The 26,664-nt window shown below is 35.8% G+C and overlaps 1 protein-coding gene across 1 annotated transcript in view; it reads right to left on the bottom strand.

The window, feature by feature from the left end:
• Positions 1 to 10,887: 10,887 nt before the first annotated feature.
• The window catches only part of MEI4 (meiotic double-stranded break formation protein 4), a 70,001-nt gene continuing 54,224 nt past the window's right edge, over positions 10,888 to 26,664 (bottom strand). The window contains exon 5 of the mRNA XM_031057188.1: positions 10,888 to 11,315. Within this exon, the coding sequence (XP_030913048.1) occupies positions 11,064 to 11,315 (252 nt within the window). The 3' untranslated portion in view covers positions 10,888 to 11,063. The remainder of the gene's footprint in view (positions 11,316 to 26,664) is intronic.

Genomic DNA, 26,664 nt, shown 5'->3' with positions numbered 1-26,664 from the left:
TACTTATATTACTTGCACTAATATACTTTTTATTTTTATTGCTTATTTACCTTAATTTCTTGCACACTACTGAATCCATCTTCACTTTCAGCTTCTCTCTTCTGTAATAATTCAGCTGCAGCTATTTCAGGAGACAGCCTTTATTGAAAAACAGCTACCTTCTATTGTAACCTTTTGAATTGTTGCAGATTTTTATAAAAGTTTCTTTTTTCCATCATATGCTTTGAGGCTCTATTCCCAGTAAAGCTGTCTTTTTGAAGGTCAAACCAAGATACTCTTATTTTCTGAGTGATTTACCCTCCCCTGAGTCTTAATTTCTTTACTGTCAGCTGCTCCCCCTTACAGTTACTATTTCATTCAGGATGATAAACACTGGAGTTGATAAATGGGTAAGACCAGTGGTATTATTAAAGATTTAAACAGCTGCTGGAGATGGAATCTGAATATACAACAGGACTCTTAGCGTTGATGATCCCCCCCTTTAAGCCTGGCTTGTTCTTCTCTACCTTGGGGACCTTATGTGGATTGTCATTTAAATTTCCCCTTGGAAGTCTACCCATGGCTCAGACACACTACTACTTGAGCAAAAAAACTGACAGAAGCAGCATTAGCAAAAGATAATGCTGAATGCTGGTGAATGACTGCAGAGAGCTATGCTGGAGTGCATTGTGGAGGACGGTGACAGGACTGAGAGTGTTTGATACTGTCAGAAGTGATCTGCAAGAAGGAACAGAGATTGTATTAGTGACACTCTCAAACATAGGGAGGGCATAAGGAGAGACCTTGCAAATCACAAATGTGGCAGAAATCAACAGGCAAAATTAATCAGAGGAATAAATAAAACACAGAAAATTTCAATTAACAGAAAAGAAAAATCTTCCCCAGGAAGAAAATAATCTCGTATATACTAGTGATTTCAGCCCTTGTCAGTATCTTGTCTCCAGCTGCTGATTTATGCTCTAGCTGTCACATACTACCTGCTTCAGAAGCACAGGCACTAGCTCTACTTTTCAGGAATCATGTTACTTCGACTTCCCTTTCTTCTCTTTCCTGGAAGTTCAGGTCCCATGGCTTGTTACTCATCTAATGCTCTGCTCCTCTGCTTCCTCTAGGACTTTTCCTGACACCCTCTGCAGAGCTGAGAACCTCTGATGACATTTCCTTTGGGGTAAGGTGACATTTAAAGCAAAGGGCACAAACCCTGCAGTGGAATTGGTAAACACACATAAGTAAATATTAGGCATCCACACAGATTTCTGGCAACAGTCACATCTGTACAAAAATATATTTCAGTCTCTGCATGACCTTTGAAACCTGAGGACTTTGTCTGTACTGGTGAATTAGAGAGTGTCAGGACAGAGAGGTTAAATCACCTATTGCTGAAATGTCAGACTGAACAGGGATCACTGATTTTCCACAGTTGGATAGATGACCCACCTGGATACTGCATAAGAAGAACAAACAAATATCCTTACTACTGCCTTCTGGGGCCACCTTTTGAACCAGGAGACTGCAAATGCATCTGTGAGAAGCCCTACAGGTCATATTGGCTTAAGATAATTCTTTATAAATATGTGTGGTGAGTGATGCAAATTGTACAGGATCTATCACAAAAAGAAAATTAAAAAGAGGAAGGGGGAAGTGAAAACTGTTAAGTGTGCAAAGAGAAAAGGAGAGCCCAGAATCTGTAAGGTTGCAAACACACTTTTTCCCAACTGCATCTGAACTGACTGAAAAGGTCACTTCCCAAAATTACTTCTAGACTGCGGTTGCCTGGGATCATTACAGCCTACTGAACTGCTCTTCTTCATACATCAAAACCATCTCAGTTGAAATGAAGAGCACGTTTGTGCCAGACTGAGCCATCCTAACCAAACACCTATACCAGTGTGATCAGAGACTGGTTAGAAGAGTTTAACCACTTCTTCCACTGAAAAAAAATTAAAAACCTCCATGTCTAAATCTTAATGCACAAACCTGTCCAGTAGTGTTAGTGCACTTAAGTGTTTAATGTATCTAGCACAATATACAATGTTTTTGTACAAGCAGCTGCCGCATGCTCAAGGAAGATTGCAATTACACAAAGCAGATCAGGTACAGTCTCAGCTAGAATTACTACTCTCCAAGCAGAATAACATTATCAGAAAGTTATTATCAAATCAGCTCAGGATATTAACACAAATAATACTGCCTGGAAAAACTGAATCATAGGGGAGAGCATAGAGAGTTAAATGAAAGCCAGTGAAGAATATAAGATCTGTCAGGGACAAGGAATATTAAATGGATGTATTCCTGTTTATCAACACTTCGTAGCACATTGCCAAGACAACATGTAAAATTTTCTGATATATTTATCAGTCTTGAAATCAGTAAGATATTTTTTCATTTATAATTTCTCATCTTCCTTTAAAGTGCTACTGATGTGAATTCAGTCACTGAGCTTGAAAGTGGATTTGATAGTTTGGTTATGATAAACCCTTTTCTTCAAAATGTTTTTGAACATTATCCATCCAGAAGAACTACATAAAGCCCCCCTAAAAACTATACAGCCTTATTCATCAGCGTAATTTATAAGGTTTTTGTTTTTTCTGCTCTTTGAGTAGAGTGCTGTGGGATCTTAGGATTCATGTTTCTGCTTTTATATTAATTCCTGCATCATGGGTGCATCCTGAAGCTAAAATTAATAAACCAGGATTGGGAACAAAAAACCCCACTCTAAGTTACTATGAATAAAGAATGTAGAATCTAATCTTTAGTTAGGTCTATGTGCCTGCAGCCACCAAAACACAGGTGAAAGATCCTGCAAAAATAAAACAGGTAAGAAGACCTTGGAATGGTTTCATTTTAAAGGTGATCACACAATTTCAGAATTTCTTCCTTCTCATTAACTGCTGAACAGGTACAGATAGTTGTCACTGTACGGGCTGCCTAAGCAAGGCTGAAGACATGAGGGAAGGTGTTAACAGTAAGGGTAGATGTGGTACTGGTGTGCAGTCTAGACACAGAACACAACAATGCCTTTCAGCCATCAATATTTTCCCTTGTTAAAAATGAAAACCCTTAGTTTATTTCAAAATAGCCATAAGGGAACTTAGTGTGGAACAGGATCATTAACTTAGCAGTGAAATGATTTGAGTACAACCTGCCTCCAGTGCCTTTTTCAACTTTAGTAGAAAACTAATGAGTGGAAAAACCAGAAAGTGTCAAAAATAATTCTGGTGAGATACACGACTGGCACATATTTCTTTAACTTATTTGTTTCACTTACTGCCTTAAGTGATTTTAATACTACAGCTACAATGTTAAGTAGATTTTCTTTCTCATTTGGAGCAAAAACTAGAAATGCCAAACAGAAGCCTAAAGTTTTAGTCTGTTTACTTCTTACAGTTTGGGATGTCAATTTTGGTTTGTATAAAGATTAAGAAGAAAAAAGTGAAGTTGAGTATGCTGCTCAAGAGTATACATTAATGTCACACACTGGTGTTTGCAATCATACCTTAGTCCAACAAGGAATTTGTTGTAGTATCCATGTGGAACAGGCTTCCTTTGTGCTTCTATTAGCTTCTAATATATGAGTAGACTTTTGACAGCTCAAAGAGTACAATCTGTTTTCTGAAAAGTAGAACAAATTGCTGCACTAAAAACCTACCCAAAAAATCTATTACATTCTAATGGTAGTGGCCTAACATTTAAAGTGTTGCATAGTTTCTTATAAATTCTCTCTAGTCACAAGAGCATTTTATATAAAAACAAAAAGAGAAAAACAAAGTCTCCTTTGACATAGTTGGCATGTTTGCCTTAAAAAAGTGATAACTAACAAAAAAAATTGAATGGGACATTAGCAATTTACATCGCCTAGTTATGAGGGGTTCCTTGATTTTTTTTTTTTACAAAACACACATGAAGAACCTGCACTGACTCTTTTTTCTTATAAATTCTCTCTAGTCACAAGAGCATTTTATATAAAAACAAAAAGAGAAAAACAAAGTCTCCTTTGACATAGTTGGCATGTTTGCCTTAAAAAAGTGATAACTAACAAAAAAAATCGAATGGGACATTAGCAATTTACATCGCCTAGTTATGAGGGGTTCCTTGATTTTTTTTTTTACAAAACACACATGAAGAACCTGCAACTGACTCTTTATTTAGGAAGCAGACTACGCTTAGTTTAATAAAGAAGACCTGTAGTGAATTACCTGCTAAGTGTCCAGGTGCCTGCCCTAGTGATCCAAACCCAAGGGGAAAACATTTTTCTTACTGACCGTGCTCCCTCCAGCCTAGTAGCAAGGACCCTGAAAGGCATGATTTGTGCGTGCTGCCCGGACCCATAGAAGGATGACACACTGCTGAAGGATTTTAGAAAATTTCACTGGAGCTTGCACTTTCTGGGAGGTCTCATCAAAGTTCATCTTTTTGTTTCTTTTTCTCATCTGTCTTGTTTCCATGTACTGTGAGGATAAGACAGACTCAGAGTAAAGTTAATGTGGAATTATCTCAGCCCTTAGAATTGTTTTTGTGGATGGCTACTACAATAAATTGAAAGATCAGCTGAAACACACTCAGTTGTTTTTAAGGCCTGAAGAACCTTGATCTTGATAGGACACATCTTGATAGGACTCATTACCACATGAATGAGGAGTACCAGTGAAGTACCACTAAGGTACCACTGAGATATCTTGATATTCTGTAAAAGTCCTGAAAACACATATTGAGAATTCCCATGCGCTGTCTTCTTTCCACCCTCATCCTATCCCTCCAAAAGAAAAAGAGTTCAAAGGAATCAGTCTCTAAGAAAAATAGTAAGCTACAAGATTAATCTTCCATTCTTTCTTTTTCTGGCTCAAGATGTATTTCCTGGTCTCTGGTTCAAAAGACAAAGCTCAGAATACACAATGGCCAAAAGTAACAACTTTGCAGAGGAAGACAGAATGAAGAGCTGTAAAGGTCAGAAAAGACCCGGTATCTTCATAAGGTAAAAAAAGGTGTAGTACAGAAGTGTGTTCACAGCCTTCTGTGGTTGTTTACAGCTCTCCTTCTTGTCAATTCTTTATGTCAAAAAGATAATAAAAAATTAGGCTGACACAATTTTTTCTTGCATTCAAGCAGAAGCATAAAGTAAATGCTTCACTAAAGCAATGGAGCACATTTATGTTGCAAGAAAACAGATTAGGCTCTGTATTTGCCTTGTAATGGTACCTTTGCTTAATGTTTTATCTTCTTTCAGAACACAGTAGTCATTTACAGGAGTTTAAATTTCTGTTGTTTTCTCCAGAGATTTTACTTCATAATATTCCTCTCACTGTACAAGCTCAGCTGAATACATCAGAGAGTGCACTTGTGAAATTTGTAGGTGTCATCATGCTGGGGTCAGGGGAGGTCAGCTACTCTGGAGGACAAACGAATTTCAGTCTCCACAGGCTGGAAAGAAAGTCTTCAAAGAAGATAAGTAAATTCAGTAATTAAAATTGAAAAAAAAAATCCCTACATTTTGACAGAAGAAAACCAGAAACAGCAGCTAACAGAAGAAAGGAAGAAATTGCTGGGACATCTTAGAGGAGTAACCAGCATTACTGCTAAAATCTGTAGTGTAAGTTTTTCCTATATGTGTCGGGGAAATTGTTGATGAGTGCGTGGGTGCTGCTTTTTAAAAAAGCTACATGTACTGAACAGCTGAATTCTGTAGGGTGCCCGAATTGGCCTAAGTCACATGAATCACTGGCATTAATGAGAATAAGCAAAGAAAAAACAGCCCCAAAGAAAGATCTTGTCTTGAAACTATTTCTGTTCACTGGGGGATGTTACTGGTTTGCAGGGAATGTTTCCTTAAGAAAAATTTGAAAGACGGTCTCTAACATGAACTCAAGCCTGGTAAACAGGTGATATACAAACAGAGCTCTTCTCAAGGATGAGCCTCTCTTCAGTGTAACTATTTTAAGAGTGGCATAACCCCTAAAAATTCAAGATGAATTTGAAATCAGCAAGTTTAGAAGAAACCATACTGAAAGAATGGCTTAATTAAAGCAATGCTGTAAACTAACTTTGTTTGTTCAATTAAAGAAGCAGGTGCAGACTAAGTAAATTTACTTATATGCAAAATAGGAAAAACTAAAAGATAAAGAAGGTGAAACAATTTACATAAGGGGGAGCTGATTTAATAAAGGCCTAAGTGAAACAGACCATCTGGATGAAGTTGCAGAAATTGTGTCAAATCAAGGCAATTAAGAACTGCAGAACAGAAAAAACCCTTACTGGCATGTGACAGACAAAAAAACCACAATCCAGGAAAGCTAGAAGTATATAGCTATAGAAGCAAAAAAAAAAATCAATAAAGCTTCTTTGAGTTCTAAAGGGAAGCATACATACATGGACAGCTGCTCAGGGAATGAAAACAAACAAAACAAACATCCTTTGCTTCTCCTGTATTTGTGCTTAGGCATTATGAATAATTAAAAATACTTTAAAACTCGCCCTTCTTTTCATTATTAAACTGAAATAGAGTAAGATGCTAATGTTAATGTAGTCCTCTGATTTTATCTGACTGTAGTTTTTAACTACTTCTCTCTCAAGCTGATCACTGAGACTTGCACTTCAGGAAGGGCCAATGCCAAGTGCCCAGCCTGGGAAGGAAGTCTCCTTTTCAGTGATACAGGTTGGGAGTGCCTGGCTGGACAGCATTTGGGCAGGCAAAGCTCTCGGGGCCCTGGTGGGAAGCGAAGCGGGCACTGTGAGCCTGCAGTGCCTGTGGCAGTGATGAGAGCCAAGGGCATCCTGGCCTGTGCCAGCAGGAGCACAGTTTAAGGGAAGGGATTACCTCCCTCTAATCAGCACCTGTTAATCTGCAGCTATACTGCTGCCCATTTTGGGTCCCCAGTAAAAAGATGTGGCTAAACTGAAGCTATTCAGCACAGGGCTACTGAAAGTCTGGAGCTTGAGCATCTGACCTGCCAGGGGGGTTAAGGGAGCTAGGCCTGATCAGCTGGGAAAGAGATGATTGTAGGGGGACCCAACAGCAGCCTCCAGTGCCTATGGGAAAGGTATCAAGGGAACAGATCCAGACTCTGGGTGGTGAAAAGACTTAAGACACGGATCATAAATGAAGTAACTGTATACCAGGTCAGACTGTACACAAGGGAACATTTTTTCACCATGAAGACAGCCAAGCAAAAGAGCAGATCCAGGCTCCATCTCCTAGTGGAGAGTTTTCAATACCTGACTGAATACTGAAATAGCAACAGACAACATGGATTTAACCAACATTGATTTGATCCCACAGTTCATGTTGATTGAAGCAGGAAGATGGACTAGAGACCTTGAAGTCTCCTCCAACCCAGATTTTCCTATGATCCTGTGAACATCAACTAATGTTGCACCACCGTAAACTACAAACTGTATCAGACATACAGCTGCATAGATAACAGAATGAAAAAAATATTATTACAGGATTAAAATAAGCTACAGCTCCATTTTCACTGTTACCAACATATATAAGCAATAACTTGTAAAATCAATAAATTATAAACAGATTATGAAAAAATTCCAAACTAAGTTTACAAAAACATTCTGAGACAGTCTACTTCAAAATCCCACCCACTGCTGCCATTTAGTAGGCATGAAAAACTCTTCAGGGAATAGAACAGTCAATGAAGAAGCAGTAGAATAAAAATTTATTTTCTTTTTCTCATAATTTTTCTCTTTTCGTAAAACAAGACACTCTATCACAAAATTCTTTTTAAAACAGATAGAGACAGGCATGAAAGTCAGTCACCCAGAAAGCTACGAATGTGGCAGAATAACAAATTATAAAATCATAAACTGTTATTAGGCTACTAATAAATAAGCATTGGTAATTCAACCACATAAATATATAATTTAACTGTCTGTGCTTATATATACATTTGTTTTTATAAGGCTGAACAATTTGCATTTGCAGAACAATTGCATTTTGCCAACATCTAAAGTACACGTATTTACAGAAAAAGAGATGTGCAATACAAAAGAAACATCCTTGAACTGTTCATTTTAAAACTCCAAGGGTAAATCATGTAAAACACTCCAGAGAACAATGACAGGTCAGACCAAATTATTTTCAGTGTTCCCTCTAAGTCTATGAGATGTTATGCTCAGCACATCAGACCTTGAGATTGTTCTTTTGAGACATCCAATAGTCTACACTCAGCAAAGAGCACTTTCTCTGGATTTGGTATTCCTCTCTGGAGGCCAGACAGGTAAAACTTGGACATGGTCAAACCTACTTAGTAAGTACTTGAAGACTTTGTTTAAACCTGCAGGCAGATTTCTTGTAACCTGGTTGCAAATCCTCCAGGGACTATCTCAGTCATCCTTGTAATTTCAAAACTAAAGACGGTGGTGTTTACTCAAATTAAATCTGATAGTCATTGGATAAGAGCAGAAATTGTCTGAAGAGCAGGGATTAAAATTTAGGATTTCCTACTAAAACATATAAGGTATCACAAATGTGGGGGTTTAGTTTTCAGGTTAAGACACCTAAATGCATGTTTGTAGTGGTGAGTTCCATATCTAAGCTCATGCTATCATCACTGGTTGTCTAAACAGACACTGTCAAGTGACAGGGCCACTAAAGATGCTTCAAGGTATCAGAGGCATCTACATGAAGAGAGGAAATGTGACACAAGACAGAGAAGATCTGCAGTCCTTTGGGGTAACAGCTAGATACCCAGATCAAAACACTTTGTTTCATAGATTAGATATCTCAACCATATGGAGACATCTAAATGTACAAGTCTACCTTTGCACATTTTCATCTTGAGGCAAGTCCCCTCTTAGTGAAAAATCTCCAAGAAACAAGAGACAACAATCTAGCAAGTATTCTGATCACAGGGGTTATTGCCCACACCAAAGCTGAGGTGCTCACTAATGTGGTTCACTGTCCCATATAACTCTGCACTAAGCAGATAAGGAGTGCCCAGCTGACCAGTTTACAGCACTTTTGCAGAGAGGTGAGTGCATGCCTAGATTGCTGCAATGCCATTGCAAGGGGAACTCTCAATCTGCCTCAACACTTTCAAAGCGGTGCAACGGTTCCAGATCTCTGTCAGAGTCTAAGTGCTATGTAGTTGTGTCATCTCTGGATACAAAACCTTGTCTTTCTGTATGCTGTGAAAAAACATATTTCAAAAATCGTGTCTCAAGTGAGCAGTCACTTCAAAATTCACCAAGGATGAATAAATTTCCCAAAATACCCATTGCTTTTTTAGTGACCTAGAGAGCTTGCTGGTGAGAAAGCGCTATGATTAAGAAGAAAATATGTGTCCCTTTTCGCCTGAGTTGCTTTATTAACAACAAAAATACTTTTTGCCAATCAATGAGCAAATACGGTATGCAATCTAGGGTTGAAACTTTTCTTTCAAATAACAGGCTTGAAACTACACATTTTGCCATTATAGAGATGACAGTATTCTTCTGCATTTTGTGTCTTTTGGTTACTTACTATATTTGAATGAAGCTTTTTTTGAAAAAATTAAAATTATCATATCAGTTAGATAATTGTTCATTTTGTTTATTCCTTTCCTTTCTGTTTTTGCAATCAGGCTTACAGTGCTGTGGAGGGAGAAGGAAGAACTGATCCTCCACCAGAATGAAACAAACAAACAAACAAAGTAAAGCAGCAACAAAAAGGGCACAGTTCCTGAGCGGCTACCCAACTTACACACTGACTTATTTTCTTTAGTTTGGCTAAACTTATCTGATTTTTCTCATGTGACCAGTCAGAAATGCTTGTTTTGCAAATCAAGCATTTCTGTTGGAAGAAAGTTAGCTAGAAGAAAGCATTAAACAAAGGTTACCATATGACATATCAAATAGGAAGTTTAAGAAAGAGAATGGGGGCCAGTGTCTTAACTAAGAAACACTCTCTGGGGAGCCAATTCACCATCAAAACTTTTAAAATATCAATGTATTTTACATATATATAAAGAGAAGAGGTTTATTACAAAATAAATGCATTCAAATTAACAAGATACTGGTGTTTCAGAGAATTTTCCTGACATAAAAATTGATTGACAAGTTCAAGGGGAAGGACAAGGATTAATGTTCAAAATGTTTTGCATTTATAGTGAATATACACTTCTAGGAGACAAAATAAAACTCAAATCTTGTTTATCTAACAGAAAAAAAGAGCAAACATAATAATAGTTATCCATTAGATTTATCAAAGACTGTGGTTCAGTTAAGATATTGTTGAGCTCACACTTTAAAGACCTTTTAAGATAATTTCTGTTAAAATATGTTACTTTAATTATTATTATGCATATAATACCATCACACAGAAAAAAACCCATTAAATATCAGATAATATGTAAATATACCAAAGGGGATTTTAGAAATATTCATTAATTTTGAACAGAAAGGTTTAAAATAACTATTAAATGAGTTACACTTCAGATTAGATCTCTGAAATCATTACTCAGAGTGAATTGGGCCTGTTGTACCTAAACTTGTGCATACACAAGTAAAGCCAAGCGGTATACAATGAATGTAAGAAATTTGTGAAACTGAGCACCAGGTTTTATTTTGCTCAAGTAATGACTCATTTGATTATCAGTAACGAAGTCTGTCCTGTAAGATTTTTACTGATAAGTTATCAAGTTTAAAATGACCATTTTTGTTTCAACCAACCAGACACTGTCTCTAAGTCATAGAGAAGCTACACAACTCTTAAAGGAGAGGCATTAGTCTCCTAGCTTGGAAGCTCTACACACATATTATGACTGTACTTTAAAATTCATAGTGTTTATTTCAAACAGCACCTGAAACAACTTTCTTTGTTACACTTTCACTATGTGGACAAACACCAACACACTCTTTTCTATTACAAGAAACAGCATTTATTGAAAATGGCACCTGGTTTATTACATTTTTTCTATATTCAGAATTGGAAATAAATTGCATTATCTCTGAAACTGCAGTATAGAATAGTAGTTTAAAGTAAATGTTTTTCAATAAGGACAATATCACTGTCTAGCTCGAAAATTTTCCATTGCAATCCCACAAGAAATGCATGGTTAAAAAGTAGGCTGCTTGTTTTAATCAATTTGCATTTGACCTGAGTTCAAAAGAACACTCACTCTCCACAAACATAAAGAAAACAAAGGAAATTCATCTGAGAGATGAAGAATAACTTGATCAAGATTCTTCAAAAATTTGATTTTTTCGTCTCCTCCATAGTCTGAGCTTGAAATGTTACTTTCTTCTGTCTCATTTTGAAGAAGTTGTTCCAGAATCATGCACAAAAGAAAAATATTCTCATACTGGGCGATGTCATACACAGACTGGGCCTGGGAATAAAGAAAAATCAGTACATAAGTAGAGTGTGAAAGCATTTCTGCAGCCTAACATCTCAGATGACAGTTTAAGGAATACTGTTAAAATCTGCGGTATTATTTATATTATCAGTACACCTATACATTCAGTATGATTACTTCTGAAAAATGTTTTCCTTTTTGTGGCAACAGTCAAACAACTAAGACTGCATCACGCTACCAAATGAAAAGTCAACATAACCTCCTCTTCATGAGAGAGTTTGCTTTACCCAATTATCCACAGGCTGTGACATACCATAGTGATGTACAGAAAAACAACTACAATAACAGCTTTGTTTGTTTTGGGCATGTAATTAGAATTGGTGGATTTCTGAGAAATAAAATAACAAGCAAAAAATAATTTTTTACTCCTAAATATAGACAGTCATCTATTCAAGTGACACCTCCAAAAAGCAAATTAAAAGTCCAAAATCTCAATCGAAAATGCATAAGCCTGTTCTGAGCCACTTAAAGTGGAATATTCAGTTTGTCAAGGTGGAACAAGGACACTGACCAAACTAAAAATTTTTTAGAACTCTTACAGCTTTATCAATATAAATTTACCTGTCCTTTATCTAGAAACTGAAAATTTACATAGAAGCTTTCTGTACACAGGAAATAACTGGTAAAACACTTGAAGAATTGTCTCTCCGGAATGAAATTTTGTGTCCTTAACAGCAAAATCTACCAATAATCTGAGATGACCTTGCTCTGAAAAAAGCTGCAATTACAGTAGGTAGAGGAACAGAACTGAAAGGTAAAATCATAGCTGCTAGAAAATTAATTATATATATTAGAAAATGGACCAATAGCTCTAGCAAATCTAAAGAACTGTTTAGACCTGTGGTACAAAGCCAGATGGGTCACGGCTTCAACATGGGTCTATTAAAAGACATCAAATAATTTTCCTCAGTCTAGATTACACACTGTAAGACTTTCCAAAGTGTGAAATCTATTATACAGTCATTGGTTTCACAAAAAAAATGGGTTTTTTTGATTCCAAGAATTCGATTCTAGAATCTAAGAAAAAGACAGCACTTTACCTTCTCCAGCTAAAACTGAGGAAGAAGTTGGCTCAGAGGTTGCTCATTTTGCTTTCTGAGACAGCAGTTATTAAGCCCAAAATCTGTGTTGAAGCACTCTGGGGTAATGGCTTTCAGGTAGCCTCCCACCTCAGAAACAAAATTAAGACAGCACAGCCATCCTGTTGCAAAGCCTCAATGTAGAAAAAGAATTTTGCTGAGTTTTCTAGAAATCTTGAAATATAGGTTCATTATCCAAACATATCATTCCTAGCCTTGCATACTCCTATTGTCTCCCTGGACCCTGATAATAAAAATGTACAGTTCAGAAGCTGCTGCTAAGAATTCAGTGTTGACATTCTTATCAGAACAGACAGTGAAAAATGAAAAAGCATTACATTATTTAATAAAAGTATATTAAGTATTTCCATATTTCTAAAGTTCAGTTCTGCCTATCAAACTGCCTAATTTGGGAAAAGCTCCTTCCAAATCAAAGGTAATATGACTGTCTGTTTCTTCAAATATTGAACACCCAACTCTAGGACAATCATGACTTCACACTGATTGTTTTAACTGTTAACTAATAGTAAGGAGCTAAATATATTTACTTTGCTTATTTGACTAAACTACAGCTTTCAAAGTTGTGAAAGTAGGCGCTATTAATGATTTATTGAATTTCTAGGAAATAGATTATTCTAAAGCCCTACAAAGTCTGCTCCTAAGATTTTCAGTGTAGGGGTCATCTGACCAAACACAGGCATCAACAAGCTGGGACAGTTATGCTTTGTTCCTGTTTCAGCCGACTGAGGGAAGCAAGGGGTGGCCCACAGCTGTTTGAATGTAGATGTCTACTGCCATTTCCCATGTCCCAGGGTAGCAGCAGTAAGCCAGGAGGAGTACTTTAGGTGTGCTATTAGATGCCTGAGCTTTTGCAACTGAGTAGTTCCCAGGATCCTTCAGCATGTAATTCATCCCACTCCAAACTAGAACCACAGATGTACCATGTCCTGGAAGTCTTTACAGTGATAAAGTGTGACTGTGCTCAGAAAAAAATGACTATGTAGACATATAAATGGAAGTTCTATGCTCTTAGTTCCTGTAATTTGGAAATTAGACATACAACATTACAAGCAAAAATTCTTTGTTTGCCTCTCAAGTGTTGATCTTGAAAATTCACTCCTTTTACATGAGTAATCAAGATAAAATGCTTTAGAAAGGCAAATTATGTCACTTCACTTACTCCCATAACCTCAGGCTCTTCCAAGCAGTTAAGCAATTGTGTTACTTTCAGTGGGTCTTAAAAGGTGCAACTAATTGCAGCTTAGTAAACTATCTGATTATAGATAATAGTATCCACGAGTTAACTAATTAGTCTCCTCTACAAATACAACTGCAGTAAAGGAAAATTGCTTTAATCACACAGAACTGATATTAAAGGGAAAGGGTAAGTATGATAGCAAGGAGAAAGTATTTTTTGAGATAATTATTTTTCTGGAGACAAATGCACTTTGAAATATTGCATTATATAACTGGGGGTGGGGAGGGGAATCAGTCTATAACATTTTCTGGCTCAAGGCTTATCATTAACCTTTCCAATCCATTTAATAATCTGAACAAAATGTGCCTCTGTTTGTTTTGTTAGATGTCTTCTGTAGCATTGACTGATGCAACTACTACCCATACAAATTTATGCTGCATAATTGGTAAAGGGATGCCTTTATTGTTCCCTAATGGTGCAGAGTTAGATAATAGGCCTATTAGTCTTCCCACCAATGTGTGTGAATGGGTAGCTGTGCATGTATGGGCACACAGCAGAAAGTTCAGAGAGTGCACCTATAAAGCAAGTCTCGTATGTATATATTTGCATATATGTATATATATATCTGCTGCTATTCCAGAATATCTTAATACTAATTTTAACACTAACTCTGTCTTTCAGAATCAATTTTAAGATAATCAGACAGGTAAACAATATGGATTTTGGTCACTATACTTTATGAGACCAGTCCTCATCAATTTATATAAACAAACATTTTAGGGTAAATAATTTTTAAAAATATTATTTATATAAAATTGAGCTTTACATAAGATGGAAACAAGGGTTACAAGGATCTCCTAGCTGGATCTGATGATCTGCTACTCAAAACTAATTGTATTCACATCATCAAGTTCAGAATGCAAGAAGTATCAAAATGTTTGGTTGAAATCAATTCCCCAAGTTTCTTGTACATTACATGGTGGCCACCTGGAAATGGACACCTATTTACCACGTAATTGAAAACAGGGGAGAAGTTCTCTTTTCTGTCTTCATTATAATGCTATCACAGTCAGTACTAATATGTTAAAAGAAACTGTTGTGTTCCAGGTCCCTGGCCCTTTATAATAGCTCCTCTTTGCAAAAAAGACCAAACAGATCGGGGCCCCCAGATCAAATTCCAATCTGCTGCTGTCTTACTGGACAGATTTGGAGTCTTGGTAAACAGATTTGGAAACTGTTTCCCAATTGTACTTAGAATATTTTTGTTTTCTTGTCTTAATGGTTTATGCACATTTATTTAATTTATTCAAATGCCATTGGTAACAGCAATATAAAACAAGAAAAGAAATTGAAGGAATACTCTACAATTCTTATATCACCAGCCACAAGTCATATTTCCAATGATGCAGTCTGTTGGGCCTAAGATTTTCAAATCCAGAAGGCTGATGACACTTTCTGAGTAGAAGCAAGTAATTTTATTCCTTTTACATCTCAAAGTATGTACAGAACAGAGACAATACTTTACCAGTGCAAACAAAAAATAGATGAAAGAGAGTATGTTCATGGCAACTGCTTTCATGCAGCTCAGATGCTTATGTAGAAGTGTCAGCAACACCTGTACACTCTCTGGAATTTAGGAGGAATGGTACTAATTTGGGAAAACTTCTTTTTTTTTAGTTTAGAACAGAAGATTTAAATGCTGAAACTTCTGACAAAATGAAAACAACTAAAATTAATTTCAAAGCACCATTACATTTGATTAGAGACAAAAGCTTTCCTCCTTTTCTATCTCTATAATTAACTAACATCTATTTAGGCTTTTTAAGTCCCATGGCAATACCAAGTTTAAATATAAGTTTCAACAAGTAGTTCTACACAACAAAATCCTATATAAAACACTGACATACCAATATAAACTTTAATCAAACTGGAAAGTGCTTAGAAAGTAATAAAATTGACACTTCTAGATAGTTATTTTAGCAGAAAAGTATTCTGCCCAGATCTCCCCAATCCATCATATCCTTACAGTTTTGCTTCTTGTAATTTTTATCTTGCAAGTTTTGCCTGTTCCGTTTCTTGGCAAACCTCTACTATTCATCAGGGATATAACTTTTCATGCTAGCAAAGTGTCTTTTTATGTTTCAAGAAATTCTAAGTAAAATTCCACTGGAACATTAAGTGGTAAAAGGGAGTGTTTCTCCTCTTTTACATGTGTATTTATCAGAGAAGCATAAAGGGTAGACCAAAATACACAATAGGAACTGTTACAGTTTGGCTAGTTTTGCCTTCCAATGGAAGCACAGGCAGCAGCAATTGCAGCAGCATCAGCTCCTGGGCTGTGACTACTTAGTTAAGGAGCATGAAGGATAGAACAGAACCAAATCTGCCATCAAGCCATTTCCAGGAAAAATCCCCCATGGCCTGTCTGTCCCCTCCTCTGGCAAGAAAATATAGCCAAAGCTCCTAGAAATTTTCCAGAGAAGGTAGAAACAAAGGGCATACACTTCTCTTGACATAGCTCATACCAATGAACACCATCTCAGAAAACACCCCAATGCCCCTTGCTTTCTTGCAGCTGTCTACTAAAGGCAAGTACACATGTAGACTGAATTCTGGGCAAGAAAATTAAAATTCATGGGCCACGAGGCACAGAGCAAGTGGAATTTGATGCCCCACAGGAACACAGGAGTTACCCAAACCACTTGAAAATGTTTGAAGAGGAGCAAGCCTGATATAAAATCTCTGAGTTTGGTTTACATGTTTCTAGAGACATACAGTCCTGGGTGTGCTGTTTAGTAGACAATTACCCCAACTCTTTTTGTTGTTGTTTCATTTTATTGCTGCCTTGTCTTTCTGGTAAGAGAGGATGCTCCATGCAGAACTAAGAGGAAGGTGACTGAGACTAAAGAAAAAGGAAGTGACATACCAAATGCAGTCACTGATGCTCACCTAAATTAAAAACTTATTTCTGTGCTCACTATGCCTGCATATAGGAGGGAGACTGAAATGGTTTTCTGCATTTTAAGCCTACAGTTCTAATGAGTATATAATTATAAGTTCCTAAATGGAGCAATATTTGACAGCATCACCTTTTAAGAAAAAATGTTTCTAAATGACCATAATGAAAAACAAGAAAAAAGTAACTGACTGGAAACCCTATCAACAAATGGTCACCATTTGGTAAATTTTGTGTTTACAAAGTGAATGGTGAAAACCTAAATTTTCAGTAAAATCAACACTGCTTTAATCTATTCAGCCAGTCTAGGTCAGAGGTTAACAGAAATATGTTTCAAGAATCACTGAATTGTTTTCTCAAGTCAATACACTCTCATGAATAAAGAAGATTAATTCTCACAGGGAATTCTGTTCTTGGCCCTTCCGTTTTCCTTTGAGAAATCCCTATCCAGGTTACTTATTGTTGTGTTCAAGTGCTAAATTCAAGAGAAACATTTTTCAGAGTACAGTTAAGAACATTTGGATAGTAGGCATTTAATTTCAAAACAAGACAGAAATCTTCTTAAGTGGATGGTCTGCAAACCTGTAAATAACCTCTGATTATTAAAATTTACAAACCAAACAATATCCGCAGTATACAAAATCACAGTAGGATAAAAGAGATTATCTATAATTGTTGTTTAGTGTTTAAATAACATAATAAATAGCATACATAAAATTAACACAAATATATAAGAATATATTATATATAATAACATAAATATCTCTAAAATATTTAAGGCAGGCGTGCATGAAAGTCTTTAGTAGAAATATTTTTGTTCTATTTCTAGTACTACTGAGTTAAGATAAAGGGTAGTTTTTAGCTGATTAGCATGTCTCTTTAGGAGCTTGTTTTGTGATTTGAAACACATATCTCCTGAACAACCCTCCCGACAATCATAATCCTCATAACCATGTCAATTATTCACTTGCCAAGTAAATTCAAACCAATATATGAACTCTTTCAGTATCTCAAGCAAAATTCATATAATGTGAAATCCCTTATTTAAATTTATACTCTCACAGACCAAATTTTCAAAATATTTTCATCTTTTATTCCATGGGTTCTGAAATTCTATTTCTGTCTTTACTCATGTTGAGTATCTATCCCTTTATTCTCAAGTAGACCCCTAAGTTTCAACTATTCTGCTTGCAGATCAAGATCAAATGTGACTGCAGAAAGGGTCAAGGAATTACCAACATTTTTAACAGTGAAATTCAAGAGGAGAGACCATCAGCTAAATTCTTAGAACAATTTAATCTACAGCATGTGCAGTCACTAGTCCTGAGTAAGTCACTAGTCCTTCACTTTAGAAGGCCTGAACAGCCTCATGCAAGAGAGGTTTCAAGAAGCAATAGTAAGAATCTTGCAAAAATAGTATCTGTCCAGACATAATTACATGGCATACCCTGGAAAATACTTTTGATAGAATTTAAAGTGTTTATTGTCTTTGCTGTCTCCCAAGTGGAAGATACTTATATTCCTGAAGCATCTCTGCATCATGCCTCTTCCACACATCACTTAGCAGGGTCATCTGTTACTAGCCCTTAGTGTGACACACTGAATTACAAGAAATTCCCAAGACATCTTCAGCAATATTATTCTTATCTAGTAATACAATTTCCACAACAAATTGTAAAAAGTTAAATATGTCAGCAGCAGAGCACTGATGTTTCCATTTTGGAGTAAGAATCACAATTGCCTTGCAAGTAACATAACACAGACATGGAAAGCTTTAAAACCCAAATTTTAATTCCCTTTATCCAATTAAAGAAAGATAAAATATAAGTCACAAAGCTATCTCATTTGGAAAGAACAGCCAAAAAGTACAAATCTGTGAACCTTCTTAGGATAATGGGAACTTATAAACAGATTTTATTCCAATCTACAAGGCATATACTTCAAATCTGACTTCTCACACATGTTATTTTGAAATTTATTCTAAAACTATAAAAATTAATTCTTCACAAATTGAAGCATGTGAAATAGGTTGGTTTGATTTTGGTTTTATATTTTTTTTTCAGAAAATAAACTGAAATAAAGATTGTGAATATATCTTGTTATTGTGTGAGTCCTTCCAAATCAAATGGGCTACTCAAGAATATTTCTAACTTGAAAATGAAATTATAGGTCAGACTATCCCACGTAAAGTCTCTATCAGGAGAAAGCAATCAACAAAACAATTAATAAAATTCCTCAGTTATGAACTTTAGTATTAGAGAAAGGGCTTTTTTGTGGTTTGTGTTTTTGGAGGACTTGCCTACTTACAAGTGTAAGAGTACTACATGGAATACCCATATTTGAAATAATAGACGCTGTTTGTTGACATAAGAAATTAAGTTCTGTCCTGCAAGAAGTGTTGTAAGTACAGCAAGGACAGTGCTCTAAGCAAGTCTTGCAAAGAAACATCATATATATAAAATTTTTAAACATAATAGGACATGAAGGTAATAAGATTAAGTTTTGAATAATAGCAATAATAAAAATTCCTCCATTAATTAAAATCACATCAGAAAGCAATGGAATGCTGAAAAATACAGCTACATTAGTTTCAGAGATTTGATAGTTTACCTATTTTAGAAAATGCAGAAGAAGCTCTGAAAATAAATAGCGATCACTTTGCTTTAGTGACTCTAGCACTGGGCAGGCAACCCTGACAGTAATGCAAGATACACATTTATTTGTACTGAATCATAATTCATTAATTTTTGAAAAGAAGTTTTTCAACATGTTTTTCATCTCATAAAGCTTTTTTTTTCCTAAAAGCATGATGACTTTGTCTCACATAGAACTTGACTTCCTAAAATTATCTCTTCCAATGCTAGGGCTGGAAAGAATCAACTGAACCTAGCAAGTGGCAGATGGTTGGTCCAAGAACAAACCAAGGCAGAAGGCTGTCACAGAACATGCCCTTAAATTGCTTGCCACAGGACACTGTGAAAGCTGAAAGCTTGTATGGGGTGAAAGAAAAGTAAACAGTTGTATGACAGTGAAATCCACATATACGCTCAATCAATCACTCTTCACCTGGAATATCACAAATAGCTGGATACTGGGAGAATGTTCTTGAAAACATCTCCAAATTCTTCTGAACATCTCTGGTAAGCACAGTGAGAGGCAGAATGGCCATTTCCATGTTTTTCTATCTCAGTTTAATTTTCTGGCCCACCCTCTACCTGAAGTAAGTTACTTAAGAGAAGAAAATCTTCCTTTTTTAGTTTGCAGCCCTAAAAGCTTACAACCAGTGGCTCTACCTCCATCCCCCTTCATTTTCAATCAGATCAGTCCTTGCTCCAAAGCCAGAGAGAATTCACCACTCCAGGTTCAAAATCTTAAAGAAAAACAGCCCAAACATAAGCAAACCTAGGTGGTTTTGGACTAACTGAGAACAAATGTGTGTTTGATGCTTGTATTTGTTTGCTGCAGAAGAAAACAGAAAATCCAGGAAAAAAACAAGACAAAACAAAACACTTAAGGAGCAAGAGGAGTCATTCTAGGCATTGCCCTGTGTGAGGAAAAACAAACCTGGCTGGAACACAAGCTTAATGTTTTTAAGAAAAAGAAGTTGACATCTGCCTTCTGAATCCCTTTCATACAAGCAATCTAAGCCTCTGTATAATTTTAATAGATAATAAAATGATACTGCTAAAGACGACAAGTTTCCTTCTTATTATGCAGTTCTTTTTCATCTTCCATAATTAGAGGCTTAATATTCTATTACTGTTCAAGGCAATATTTAACCTAATATTAAACCAAACTTTGATTTAGGAAGAAGTGTTTTAGCTATCTATTTATCTTTCCTCTTGTTTTAGAAAAAATCTTGTATTTACTGTATAGATAAAAGGTCTTTAGGAAAGTGTTTATATTTCACATATATATGTTTCCTCAAACTATTCTCCTAAAATGGATTAATAGATATAATAGATATATACTGACATATAGATATAACTGAAACAACAATGGTTTTTCAGTGATTCTGCCATGTGTTTTAAACACCCATATTCCACTACAATTATGTCAACAAATCATATAACAATCACTGAATTTTCAGAGAATACCACGAGAGTCTTCCAAACTTTAACAGTAAAACTCAAGAGACATGGAAGATATGGAAGACTCAAGATATAATTTCATAAACATTTGACAAGGTTAACAAGCAGCGCTGTTTTTCTTATTTATTGTATTAAAACTATGTGGAATATATATGTAGAATAAATCTTGAGTGGGTTAATCAAATTTAACAACATGAAAATATTGCTTATACAGCTTAAAGATGTGAGAAATTGGAGATTCAACATATTTAATTGAAAAGCAAATAAAATATAAAATGTCATGAAATCATGAGAACACCACACTGTCTCTAAAAGTTTGCATACATGCATCAAAACTTAATTTTGGAAGGAATTAGACCTTTTCATGAAAAACATAAAACGGAAAATGGAACAGATTGCTATCTACAATCTTTTTTGGCTTTACAGAAACCAGATGGGTATGACTGTAAGCAAATATGGTTTTGCTTTTACATTTTACTTTTCCTTTAATTATCTGGTAGACTCTTCTGGAAAGATCCAAAAAGAGAAGTTGTCTAGACAATTTTACTTTTTAAAATTTGTTTGTTTGTTTGTTTGTTTCAGCTGCTTTAGCAGTGCAGTAGTGTAAAAAGACAGGCTTTTAAGAGCTCCAGAGCAGCAGTTTAGAATGTGCGAGTGTCATGATGCTGGAAAGCAGTGATATGCAGTGCAAGATAAAGTTCAGCAAGCCAGCAGTAAGGCTAAAGACAGTTACACTGAGAAAGATCCTTTTGAAACTGAAAATCTTCTGTAACTAGTGTGAAAATTCCAGCATCCTGACAGAACACAAAAAAAGCAGAGTAAACTTGAAAGGGATTAAATTCTAAATTGACTATCAGAAGCCAACTAGTTTTTCTAGCTTTGAAGAAGAAAATATAAGAAATACACAGGAATGATTATCTACAGGGAAATGTTTATAATTCTAAAATTTATGATATCAGGTAAAACAAATAATGAAAGAATTATTGAAGAAAGTTCCATACTCTGAGTTCTATTAAATAGTGAAACTTACTAGGTCATACCAAGTCCAAGGGCTTCCTTTTCATAAAACCAGAGTAGTCTGACTCCCATTCAAAGCAGTCTGGGGAAAGTTTGCTATGAGAGTCAGAGTTTCTACATGGCAAACCTGTCACCTGGATGACTCTGTAAATCTCAGACATGTAGGCTGACAAAGGTACAACTGGCCTTGACTAAAGAGTGCAGAGTCAAGCCAAAATTGGGATGTACAACACTACTATTTTCAGCGAGCTTGGTGTGGTTTAGAGCAGGCATCATTCCTTGTGCTAGAAGGATACTATCAAGAAAGGAATCTGGGAATGGAAGGGCTTGAAATGACCTAGAGGAAAGCTGAAGAAAATTCAGGAATATTTACATATGGCAAGAGAAGCATGTGATTTTTTGCTCTGGTATAATTTCTTATGCCAAAACTTTAACACCGCTCAGTAATACTATAGCTTTATATAAAACTATAAAGCTAGAACTGAAAAGTAGTGGGGAACTACAGACTTTTTATTCTTCACAGAACCTGTTCGAAGGATAATGTTCTGAGATTGAATTGGATGCATTAGAGCTGAATACCCTAGCAAAAATATAGATGATTTTATCAAATGGCTTTGCTAAGACAAATATTTAAGGAAAAAAAAAAGCTAAAATTGAGCAGAAGAGCACTCTTTTGCACTGAGTCACCCAAAAGGAGGCTATTACAACCAAACTACAGAAATATTATAGAAGTTTAAGGCAATTAAATTTGAATCAGAAGCATTAATTCTGGAAAAAATTACAACCAGAGGAAAACCAACCCAACTTGAGCTCAAAGTACATTCAAAGTCAAAAAGGATCTGCATGAAGCCGACTGAAACAACACCTGACTTGAAAAACCTAGAAGACAGTGTTTTAGGTAAATGACTGAGGTGTCTGGTGGATCTGTTACAGAAAGCTGACATAAATGTACCTGTAGGGGCCCTTATGGGACCCTGATAACAGTGAGTAAGCTAAAGTTTCCAGAAACACACTGTCATTCATGTGGATGTGGTATGACAGCTGCATAAAGAAATGTCATAGTATTGAAGAAAACCAGAATAACACCAGAGAGTAACATAAACAATGGCAGCAAAAGAACAGCATGTCAGGGATGCCACTGGAAGTCAAGAACATACTTGCACTTGTTGGAACGGAATTTTAGAATGACTTGGGTTGGAAGGGACCTTAAAGATAACCTAGCTCTAGTTTTTTGGAAAAAAAGGAGTTGAAATCCACCTTTCAGCTAAGGCTGTGATTTCCTCTGATGGCCTGAAATAAAGATAATATTACATGAATTGCACCTGAAAACCTCTCTTGTCTTCCTTAGCAGCTACAAACTGCTCTACCATTCCTTTCCATGCTGTACTCCCATCACCATCCTTTTGGCTTTTCTCTATTTTTTCCATCCCCCATCTCTAGAAAATAGAAGACAAATGTCCCACTGGCATGACCATGAGTCTGGGCCATGTCTCTGATTTTGAAATCTGGACAAAATACAATTTTTTTTAAAATTTGAATTTGAACTTCCCGTAAGAACATGGTGTTGGGGGGAAAAATGGAAGACTGGAAAATAAGCAACTCTTCAGCCTGAAGAAAAAGACTCAAATCTCTTTATATTCACTACAAAACCATGGATGTTTTGAAGTGGACTGGACTAGTGAAATAATTAGCACTATGTAAAACTCTGCAAGCTGCTTCAATGGAAAGCCGAGTTTAAAAATGCAATTAGGATATGATATTTACCTAAACAATTTCAAGTCTTAATAGAGTTTCAAGGAGGTTACAGAAAACCGTCCCTAATCCTCACCACCATTAAGACAGCACATGACCTTTTGTGTAAAACAAAAAATAGCATCATCCTACCACAATTAATATAATCTACATTCAGTAAATATTCTCAGAGAGAACTCTGGTCTTTCTGTAGCTGCCAGCACACTTGTCAGGAGTACTGTGCATCAGAATGCAATGTTAGATATAGCATGGTGTTTATTAAAATATTGGCCTGAAAAGATTAGGAAAATTTTAACATTTCAGAGGATGACTAGCCTTTCAAAAAGACAGCTAAGCTTCAGTTTGGGACAGGTTATTTTTTTTTTAATTAAATGATCTGGAACAAGAAATAAAGCATGTTCCTAACTGTGGACCAGATGGAAGAATTCAAAATACCTAGTTATTTTATGCCCCACATTATTTACAATCAGGTAATAACTACCAGTAGGCAATACATACAAGAATTTAGCAAAGCTTTTTAAGTGCCTTAAGGAATACAATTCTTTCCTTTTTGCTGTTAATTTAATGCAATTTAACATAATTGCTTAATTTATCAAACAAGATTTAAATCACTGTGAAAGATATTAAAAGATCATATTAACAAGTCATACTAAACACACAGGCCACCTAGCTCTTCAAAATTATTTCAGATGACTGCAGGAATACATTAACAAAAACATGACAGAAAATCATTAGAGACTGACTCATTTAAAGAGGAGAGAAGAAACAAAATCAAATCCTGTCAGAATTGAGGTACATAGATCATCTTTGGTATGCTGTAACTGACTCCTAGCAAATTTCTAGTTTTTAGAAGGTCTGGACTATATCAGGCATAGCAACTGTAGCATTACAAATGAGTGAAAGACATCAGCTGCAGTATAACGAAACCCTCCTACTTTAATGCTCAAACTTATTTTATAAAAAAAAAAGTCACTATTCTTGTGCTTTTGTGGAGAATATCTACGCACAGGGAAAACTTCTGGGATAATACAGCAACTTGCAGAGTGAACAAATAAGAAAGAGAATGCTGCTAAATTTTTATGGCTCTAAGGTAGTCATGCAATTAATTCCTTCAAGATTCCCCAATGACAGCGAGTTAGCCAATAGGGAACTCATGCTCTGACTGTTTCTGCTACTGAATTTAACTCATTTAAATTGAATTAAGGTTCTTCTACGCCATATGGACACATAGGCATTTATTTAGTAAAGCTTTTAAGCTTTCCAGTCTGAAATGTAAAAATTTCTCATTTGGTTTTGTCCCAGTTCCATCTCTCTTCCTTAATACTCTGTATTTTATATTCCCTATTGGAGAGGGAGAAAATCAGATTATTACCATATAGTACTATAGCTCATTAAATGTTCTTTTTGGTTCTCAATCCTCTGGACAATAAGAATTTAAACACTTTGACTTTCTTCACCCTAAAGGGTTAATTAGGCTCCTTCCACCTACTGTTCCCTCAGTGGGATCTTAGTCTAGTGTTCAGCAAGGTCAGCATTGAACCATTGCTACTCTGTCTGTTACTTTACTTGGCCATGAAACTTTTTCAACTGCCATATTCTCTTTCCAGAATAAAATATGACCTATGATTTCTTTCAAACACTTCTGCCCCCAAGTGACACCGGATTTAGCAACAAGAAGAAAATACATTTTGAGGTTTTTTTTCCAACCCAGTTTTTGAATGTCAGATTCTATCAGAATTATCAACTCAAATACTCATGTGCATATGAAAGAACTTAGTATCTTCATTTTAATTCCACTGTCTTTTACAAAAAAAAAAAGCAAAAATCTTAGCTGAAGAACCTTCTTTCCATTTATAGGAACTTGCACTTGTTTTTAGGATCAGAAGAAAACTTAACCTGTTGTGAAAGATCTTAATGACCATCATTCCTTGAAAGGGGTAAAGTTAACAGCAATTCCAGGTGAAAACATTTAAAATTAAATGGAACCACTTCTGGCTGTGATAACACAAATGTACACACAAAGATATAGAGTAAATGCAATTCGCAAAATAAGGGATTATAGTCAAAATTGGAAAAAATAATAAATAATAAGAGGAATGTATTAGGTCTCTTGAGTCTACTGCAATGTGAGAGTAGGTATCTTATAGAATTTTTCTGAAACTAGGCTGTCCTGTGGGTGATGGTAACACCATTATTTAAGCAGACCCAACTCTGGCTGTACATATGGGACAGTGAAGAAGTATAGCCCCACTAAGTATGATGCACAGAACTGGATTCCTCTGAAAAGTAACTGTCATTAAGGCAAGGGATCTTAATATGGTTCTAAAATCTTTAGTGAAAAAAAATACTTCATCTACTCTACCATTTGAAAGAATGATTTAGCTAAAGGTAGATGACCATAGGGAAAGGCATTTTTTTAGGTAAGCATAGAGACTCAAACTTGAAGGTACTCCTTATGAAAACTGTACAACACCTTGCTTGACAGGGAATCTCAACACAACCACTGCTGCCTATAACATCTATATGATGAATGAATAAATCTTGGAAGAAAAACTCTTGAAGACATTACAAAAACATTGGTCTGCCTGTTGAGGGAGGGCAGTTTAGGCAGAACTTAAATTTGCATAAGCACCTTAATAACTAGCTAGAGAAGGTGATGATGCAAATCACTGCAACTTCTCAATTCCAATGTTATACTTCTGGTCTAATGCCTAGAAATTAACTTTCATACACATTTATATTCCACTTGTTCCCATGCATCCACAGAAATATCAACAAACCTCCTTCACCCAAATGAAATGAAAAGTAAATCAACCTATGTTGATTTTTTTGGTTTTGGCTGTTTGGTTGGTTTGGGTTTTTTTGTTGGTTTTACTTTGTTTTTGTTTAATGTATCTATTAATTACACAGGTTGAAACTGGAGATTTTTATGACTTTGCCAGATTTAAAATAGCCTTGTAAACAGAGAGATATTCTGGCCAACATCTGGTGAAAAAAAGGAAGCATTCTAGACATGGATGTACAGTGATCTTATGATCAAATCAGAATGAATTGCAGGCTGAAAGGCCTCAGGGATTAACCTGGGAAATACCACGTAGGCTCATCCCAGAAGCATACAGAGTATACACATGCTGAACAGTACAATACCCCCTCATTACTTTCATGAAGATGACAACTAATTTTCTAGAAGGATTTGTGTTGCTTCTCCTATGCTCTCACTTAGTAAACA

This window comes from Geospiza fortis, unplaced genomic scaffold (assembly GCF_000277835.1).
Source record: "Geospiza fortis unplaced genomic scaffold, GeoFor_1.0 scaffold190, whole genome shotgun sequence".
Lineage (NCBI taxonomy): Eukaryota > Metazoa > Chordata > Aves > Passeriformes > Thraupidae > Geospiza > Geospiza fortis.
Note: the sequence above shows the minus strand (reverse complement) of the source record. Positions and strands in the feature narration are given on the sequence as shown.